At 39.2% G+C, this 8,820-nt stretch overlaps 1 protein-coding gene across 1 annotated transcript; it reads right to left on the bottom strand.

Moving 5' to 3' along the window:
- Positions 1–2,605: 2,605 nt before the first annotated feature.
- On the bottom strand, positions 2,606–6,950 carry LOC135016990 (uncharacterized). Its single transcript, XM_063952908.1, has 6 exons — positions 6,644–6,950; positions 5,827–5,935; positions 5,510–5,614; positions 5,105–5,272; positions 4,857–5,000; positions 2,606–4,752 (listed from the first exon to the last, which is right to left on the bottom strand). The coding sequence occupies exons 1-6, from the start codon at positions 6,644–6,646 to the stop codon at positions 3,545–3,547; spliced, it is 1,737 nt and encodes a 578-aa protein (XP_063808978.1). The 5' UTR covers positions 6,647–6,950; the 3' UTR covers positions 2,606–3,544.
- Positions 6,951–8,820: the final 1,870 nt, after the last annotated feature.

Below are 8,820 nucleotides of genomic sequence, written 5' to 3'. Positions count from 1 at the left end.
ACAGTTCAACACGTGCATAAGCAGTTGTAAAGATAGCTATAGTTACATTTGAAATTGCACCCCTGGTGTAATGGTCTTTGGCATACTTCCAATTTACCATAACTGTATCATCGTCAATAAAATCCAAAGCGGACACGTCATAGTACGGTAAGAACGCGTATTCAAAAAGCTTGTCGGGGTCGGTCACTAGACACGTATTGGGCATGTTGCTACGTTGACCAAATTTACCCCATAAGGAATTTAAAAACAATTTTGAAATTTGTCTTTTAGCGGGGTTGATTTCTATGTGTTCGGGTCGTAAAGACAAGCCTTCATTTTTTTGATAGGCGTCTATATACTCTTGGCGTTTCTCGGCGTCTGTACACCATTCGGGATAACCAGAGGCCTCTTGTTTATCCCTGAGGTGCGTTTTAATGTAGCCTGAAAACAATTTGTCAGATCTCTCATCAAAATGCCACACCTCATAGATTTTACATACCTTGTACCCCATTTCTACAGCCAAGTTTAGTTCCACGGTACACCATGTACCGATGAGCGCACGTTTTTCTGAATCATGAACGCACGGCTCAGTCTGTCCAGACTCAGCGCATGTGCGACATAATGGAAACATTAACTTGCCGCCCATTTTAACTGGCAGAACCGGAAAGAATAGGCCACGAGGTGGGTAAACTTTAACCCTGGCAAAACCGAAATACTTTGTGACATCACCAAAGTCCTTATAAATAATGCGTGGGTGCTGTATAGGATACGTTTTGGTTTTATTAACATACGGATAGAGGCTGGTGAAATCAAAATAGTGTATTTTTTCATCACAGCCTGTTTTGTGATACAGCTTTATGGCGTTTGTGCGCCCGCCATAAAGCGCATCACGTGGCTCCAAGGGTTCGGGTAAATCTTTACCCTTCAGAAAAGCCTGTAGATCCGCATCAGAATCTAGCATAGACTTCCATTCACAACCCCAGATTTCACGTATCTGAAATCCACAACGTTTAAGGTAGTGCAACTTTACCTGCGTCTTGTGGTGTAATTGACCGTAGGTCGTTTTAGTCAGTTTGTTTTTATCATCGGCGTTGTAACAAGCACCACAGCCGTGGTAAAAACAACCTTGGAATTCAAATGCAGTGGGTGTTCCGTTAATCACGGCATAACCATCCAGGCTGTATTTACCAACTTTCTTCTCACCCCCTTGTAAAGCGTGTCTTATACTCACCCCTTCTTTGTGTTCTATGTACATTAACCACTGTATGGCGGGCGTTGAGTAACGCTTCTGCGTCTTGTGATAGTTATCACCCGGTACAAGCGCCAGTGTCTTTTCCTGTAAAAATTTACACCGGTACATGGCCATGCATACGCTCGCCAACGTAACTAATTGAAAAGCCTCGATGTGACGTTTAACCACAACCTTTTTTTTTTTCTTTGTTATTAGAAACTCCTGTTCTGTCATGGATATAACAGCAGATCTGAAAGCATCACAAGCTTTTTGTAATATTTTCACATCGTCTTTACAATATCGCACGAGCTCTTTTTGAAAGTTAAACGGTTTGTGTACACACTGTTTATACCAAGCTGTAAACTCAGATAATTCATCAGGCATCATGTATTGTGGACCAAAATACTCTATTGACGGCATAGTTCCTATGTAATTTTGGTTATCAGCTGTGTTAAAAAAATGTGGGAAATAACCTTTGGTACCGTCAAACCCCATCGCCTTTGGTAACTTGCTAAGCCGCATGGGTAAAAAATTTAAAGAGTCGATAAATCTTATCTTCAAATCTTTTACCGTGATGCACATTATGTTGCCGCCTCTAGATAATAATTCAATCTTTAATTTCTCCTTAATCAGCTGGCGCAGCACAAAATATGCATCATAGCGACCTGCATTATGGGCTATGAATGTGTAATGCTCAAATTTTGGTTTCATGAATGTCTTTACAAAGTCTTCGATACATGCAACACCCTTAAACTCCCAGTCTTTCTCCCCCATTAATGTTAAAGCGTAACAGTAGTTTGGTATGTGCACACCTGTCTCCTGCATACACTCAAAATCATAAAAGATGTATTTCTTTGTGGGCTCTTCCGGCTTGATGGTTTGTATATAGCACAAATGGTTCGAAAAACCATCAACGAACACCTTACAAATGGGACACTTTAGGCCTCGGCAGTTATGATCTGTTCGCCTGTAGAGACAACACTTGTCACAATATACATGTTCAAGACAGGATATTTTGTGATCAAGAGCTAAAGCTTTGTGTAGCTCTAAACACTCGTTTGATCGACAAAATACCCTACACAACGAACTCCTTAAAGCCGTCACACCATCGTCAATACAATCCGACCTGTGACAAGCCTTACAAAAGAAAAGACAATCGTGATTATTTTTATGATGGTAAGCGCTATGACAACGGATGCAATAATATCGGGCTCCAAGAAACGCTTTGATATCGAGTATCCCATAAAAGTGACAATCGTGATATAGCACAAACAGCGTGTCTTTGTAACGACTGTCCGTACTGTAGTATTTCCAATCATTTTGACTATAATAGAGGAGATTGATTGAGACATTTAAATAATTTTCAAAAATTGCAACATCGCTAAAGCTGACCACTTTATCAAGCGGCAGATTCAAAGCTTTATGTAGTTGGATCGCTCTCTCCTGTATTACATGATCATCGGCATTGTTACCTTTATCCAGAAGTTTACAGACGCTAGCGGCCAAACACAGGTTATTACCTATGCGTCTGAAGTCATAGAGATATCTCTTTCTTTTATTTATTATTAAACTTTGGGGCAGGCGTTGTAAACTACGCCCAGTCAAGCCAGACCCTGATCTGTTTCTAAAAATACTGATCACAAATCTTAAGCCTGTGGATAATAAGAATTCAGCGTTACTTTGAAGCGTGTTTGTAATCTGATTCAAAAAACTGGCCGCGTCTAATGTTTCTTGCGGCTTACGATGCGAATAGATGGCATTGTGTAACCCACCCCCCTCCAATCTAAGCTGAACGCGGTCGGCCGGATCCACGCCCGCAAGGACACCATCGAGCATGGCCTGTATAGCCGTATGAATGGCTCGAACCCCCTCTACAAATGATGTAACCCTGTCCAAATTAACAAACCGATAGTGCCTGTGGTACTCAACGGCTCTGAAATGCGGTCGTTGTCGTTCATAACTGTTAATTGCCTCTAAGTATACATGTTGCCGACCTTCGTCATTACCGGGTGACTCAACACTGTCTGCATCATCATATATGGGGCTTGCATTGCGCTCAATATTGTCAGCCTGTGATTCGTCATTCGGTAATGCTTGGGGTGGCGATTGATCTATATCTACATACATTGCACTCTGCGTCCCGCCTACCACATGTTCCCTGTGCCGCTTGCGCTTTCTCAATCTGGTTAATGTTGTTACAGCCTGTTTCACCTTTGCGCGTCGGAATAACTGTGAGATCCTGTATGTTAAACAAGGTTTAATTCGTGGTTTTTTTTTTTTTTTACAGGCATTTAAATTTAAAACACGTTTCAAACCATTGCCTAGCATGCCTAGTCACGGATCAGTTTCATTTATTTCTGCAAAATGATGTATGTTGGCTTTAATAAATTCAGTTGTCTTAACCGACCGATCTATGTATTTTGACATGACATTCATATACGTCTCAACAACTTCTTTAACAATGTCTTGTTTACATTTACTACCGTGGCACACACCTTTAATGTGTTTTAACAAGTATCCGGCTTTTACGCCCATGTTCTCAACATCTTCCCGTATCTTACCCAACAACGCGTAAAATTGTATTTCAGCGTCTTGGCCTAATTGTTCTGAATTTTGACATTCATCAACTATGTCGGGCGCTAGCCCTCGCACCGGTACACAAGCATCAGCCGATGCGTGTACCAGGGCTGTCGTTGTAAAAATATTGGGAATTGATGTTACACAATCAACCGTTGTAGTATCACCAGGTATTCCTGCAACGGCTGATAATACTTCATCAGAACTATTCTGCGGATCTTGTGTCGTTGACTCTACACAGTTTGTAATAAGCTCTTGCCCATTTATGTCATCAATATCTGATATCACAGGATTACCAGCTATGTGTCTTGTTTCTGTTTCAGAGCAATCCTGTGTATCGGTAATAGTAATGACATCGGCTTGCGACATTTGCTTAACATTACTTCTTGAGTCAATATTTGATAACAAACCAATGCCTGCTATGTGCCTTGTTTCTGTTTCAGAACAAACCTGTGTATCTGGAATTGTGATTACAGCGGATTGCGACAATTGCTTAACATTACTTCTTGAGAGACGCGATGCCCTCTTAACCTTTACAGTCTTTGTATTACCAGCGACATCCCGGTCTGCAGTGTTAAACGCTGTGTGTTTTGATGTTACAGCAACATCATTACTTACGCATGATACAGTTTGTAACGCGATCCTTCTCCGTTGCGGCTTATCATTTTCGGAATATGACAATTTTCTTTTCAGATCTGTAAATGTTGAATTATGACTTCTCTCATTCGTTCTTGGTCGAGCTGGCTTTCGTTTGTTCGGGACGATACAGCCGTTATGCACAGCCATAACTGATGACCTAGCAACGCCCTTATGTACAATTGCCGGCGTTACGAATTGATGGTTCTCCGCTTCAGCGGCGGTTGTGCGTTTTGATATTTTCCCGCTTGTACTAGGCCTGTGTATCTGCGCGCATGTATCACTGACTGTTGGTATCAAAGGAGCATAGCGTCTTGCTACAGCGTCATCTGTAATACATATATTATAAAATAAATATAAACGACTCTGCATGTAAATCAGTATTTAAATCACCGCATAACAATATACCATATAACAGTGTTTGATTACACACCTGCTGCTGCGAATTGATGGCTTTCCGTTTCAGCGGCGGTTGTGCGTTTTGATATTTTCCCGCTTGTACTAAGACGGTGTATTTGCGCTACTGTATCACTGCCTGTTGGTATCGTCGGCGCATATCGCATTGCTACAGCGTCATCTGTAATACATATATTATAAAATAAATATAAACGACGCTGCCTGAAAATCAGCATTTAAATCAACGCATAACAATATACCATATAACAGTGCTTGATTACACACCTGCTTTATATTCGAATGTTTTAGCACGACCCCCTGTCGCGTGTGGGAAAAACGGTTGCTCATCAACAACATTGCTGTTCTGTATAGTGGTGTTGTGACAATAATCAGGTTTGTTCAATATATCCCGTAGAATACCATCAGCCGTCGCATCATCCATTTTTGTGGCATCTTTAGCCGGTGAAAAAATGAAAAAAAAAAAAAAAAAATTACATACGGTATAAAATTAGAATAACATGAAAAAGCGATTCATTACTGAGAATATAAAGTGTGTACAGTTGACAACAAATCAGCACAACTGTACAAGGTTTATTTTTAATTCTTTAGCCGTGGAAAAATAAATAAATGAATAAAAAATAAAAAAAATAAAATAAAATAAAAAATAAATAAAGATATCATGTTACTCACAATCTGGCGCCAATTCCAAAATATTATTAAAATCCGGTATAGCGCTGAAGTCTAAGCCAAAGGGACTATCAACAGACAAATCGAAATTCTCTGTATTTGTGATTACTGTCAAATCGGGGGAAATAAAAATGAGAAAATAATAATTATTTAATAATTACTATTTAATAATTACTTATCAATGTATCCAGACTGTTGTACGTTCATACTATTTAAACTTTTAAAAATGAACAAATTGTAGACCTTGACTATAATTTCATACTATTTAAACTTGAAATATAAATAAAAACGCGTCAATGTCATTTATAGACATAGCTTACTTTGAGAGGTTTGATAACTTGGCAAAGCCTCATCATCATCATCAGAAGAAGAAGGTCTGTTTCTAACCATGAAAGCGTTTTTGCTGTTGATGTTCTGCATTGTCTGTCTCTGAACCAATAATGAAAATGAGAGACGGTTAATATCTATCAAACGAATTAGTTGAAATAATGTGTTGGCGCATTCCCAAAATGAACCACTAGATGTCGCTATTACCACATATTTAAATAACCTTCAGACAGCCACATTATTAAAAGCCGGCGGCGCATTCCCAAAATGAACCACTAGATGTCGCTATTACCACATATTTAAATAACCTTCAGACAGTCACATTATTAAAAGCCGGCGGCGCATTCCCAAAATGAACCACTAGATGTCGCTATTACCACATATTTAAATAACCTTCAGACAGTCACATTATTAAAAGCTATATGATCTATGTGTTACAATGCATCGCTAAACAGCAACATCAATGTGGGTATACCCACAAACAGAAGTAGTAAAAACGTAGCATTTCACATATGAGTTCATACTGCGCTTTGCAACTGTCCAATAGGTTTGAAATATTAACATATTATACATGTATGTCTAAAAACAAAGGATGCAATGGCAGGGCAGAATCGTGTAACAGTGTGTATATCGTGGCATAGAGCCCACATATTTAAACAGCCTTCAGAGCCATATTTGTAAAATAAATAAATAAATAAATAAAAATAAAAAATAAAAAAAAAATGCAATATGTATAAATATAATAATAATAATAATAATAATAATAATTATGATAATAATAATAATAATAATAATAATAACAACACTTACCATTATAACTTCAAGTGTGTATAGCGGTGCAGCTTCAGTTGAAATTTCTTCTCAGTGCACATCAGTGCTGTGTCCTGTTCTTATAACACTGGCTGTGAGCCATATGGCCCCCACCAACCTGTGGTACGCCGTCCCACATTTCCAAGATGCTTGGGGCGGGACTTTTAAATATATAAACTCTAGTCTATAATTTAGTAATTGTGATAATTATTTTCAGTTACAATAAAGATATAATCTTTTAGCTGTTTCTTAAATGTCATACACAGCGCATCAAACGCATACCAAATACATTTATATTATATATACAGAAGGAAAAAAATAAATAAATTAAAAAAAAAAAATCCTGAGTGGTCTAAACTACTTGTATAGATTGAATGGAAGTCATTCCAAATGGGTATATCTTATACTGTAGAATATGAGGCTCATAAAAAGCTCATAAATTATTTAATAATAAAATTAATTCATAAAAAGCATTATACAGAAGTTCTTATGAACTAATGTACATGAATACAAAATTATTTTATGATTCCATAAATATACACTGGCTTACTGATTTGTAGCTAAAATTACAATATTAATTCATAAAAAGCATTATACAGAAATTCTTAGCGGTCAGACTTTCACCCCACACCCTCTTACTGAATATATCGATGATTGTTAATATGTATTTAACGCCATCGTTGTATTTTGACAAATCTATCAGCGAGACCAAATCGCATTGCCACTGTTGGTTTATACCCGATACACAAATCATGTTCCTTTTATAGTTTTTTCTTGCTGGCTTGTGCAGCGTGTATGCGTCTTGTTCTTGTAACCACTTTCTTACGTTGGATCTTTTAAATTTATTTTTAACCGACCCATAATATTTATCAATGCCGCTAAAACTACCTGGTTTTAACACTGTGTAATATGCATCTTTCATCCGCCTGATTTGACGCGCCGCGTTGCGTGACATTCTGCGACTGGTGTTGCGCGACACTCTGTGACTGGTGTTATGCAATAATTTTTAATACGGTTTAATATCGAACACTATCAATTTATATAAATTTTTATATTAAGCGATATAAAACACTATCATTTAATATTAAAAGGGGGCGGGTCCTAGGAGAAGTGGGTGTGGTACCTGTCAAGTTTGACAGAAAGGTTGACTTTATCTACTGACCACCTATGTACATATGTCTGCACATCCATCTCTGTAAGCAGTGTACATAGTTGACCACTTACTGTACAATGATATGTCCTGGTTTTAAATAGAGATGAGCGCCTGAAATTTTTCGGGTTTTGTGTTTTGGTTTTGGGTTCGGTTCCGCGGCCGTGTTTTGGGTTCGAACGCGTTTTGGCAAAACCTCACCGAATTTTTTTTGTCGGATTCGGGTGTGTTTTGGATTCGGGTGTTTTTTTCCAAAAACACTAAAAAACAGCTTAAATCATAGAATTTGGGGGTCATTTTGATCCCAAAGTATTATTAACCTCAAAAACCATAATTTACACTCATTTTCAGTCTATTCTGAATACCTCACACCTCACAATATTATTTTTAGTCCTAAAATTTGCACCGAGGTCGCTGTGTGAGTAAGATAAGCGACCCTAGTGGCCGACACAAACACCGGGCCCATCTAGGAGTGGCACTGCAGTGTCACGCAGGATGTCCCTTCCAAAAAACCCTCCCCAAACAGCACATGACGCAAAGAAAAAAAGAGGCGCAATGAGGTAGCTGTGTGAGTAAGATTAGCGACCCTAGTGGCCGACACAAACACCGGGCCCATCTAGGAGTGGCACTGCAGTGTCACGCAGGATGGCCCTTCCAAAAAACCCTCCCCAAACAGCACATGACGCAAAGAAAAAAAGAGGCGCAATGAGGTAGCTGTGTGAGTAAGATTAGCGACCCTAGTGGCCGACACAAACACCGGGCCCATCTAGGAGTGGCACTGCAGTGTCACGCAGGATGGCCCTTCCAAAAAACCCTCCCCAAACAGCACATGACGCAAAGAAAAAAAGAGGCGCAATGAGGTAGCTGACTGTGTGAGTAAGATTAGCGACCCTAGTGGCCGACACAAACACCGGGCCCATCTAGGAGTGGCACTGCAGTGTCACGCAGGATGTCCCTTCCAAAAAACCCTCCCCAAACAGCACATGACGCAAAGAAAAAAAGAGGCGCAATGAGGTAGCTGTGTGAG

The sequence above is a fragment of the Pseudophryne corroboree genome, chromosome 2 (genome assembly GCF_028390025.1).
Source record: "Pseudophryne corroboree isolate aPseCor3 chromosome 2, aPseCor3.hap2, whole genome shotgun sequence".
NCBI lineage: Eukaryota > Metazoa > Chordata > Amphibia > Anura > Myobatrachidae > Pseudophryne > Pseudophryne corroboree.
Note: the sequence above shows the minus strand (reverse complement) of the source record. Positions and strands in the feature narration are given on the sequence as shown.

Coding starts and splice junctions, on each gene's coding strand:
- LOC135016990 (XM_063952908.1), bottom strand. Junction 5,273..5,509: donor TTTGGAATTGGCGCCAGATT/GTGAGTAACATG, acceptor CACCGGCTAAAG/ATGCCACAAAAATGGATGAT. Junction 5,001..5,104: donor AACATTCGAATATAAAGCAG/GTGTGTAATCAA, acceptor TATGTATTACAG/ATGACGCTGTAGCAATGCGA.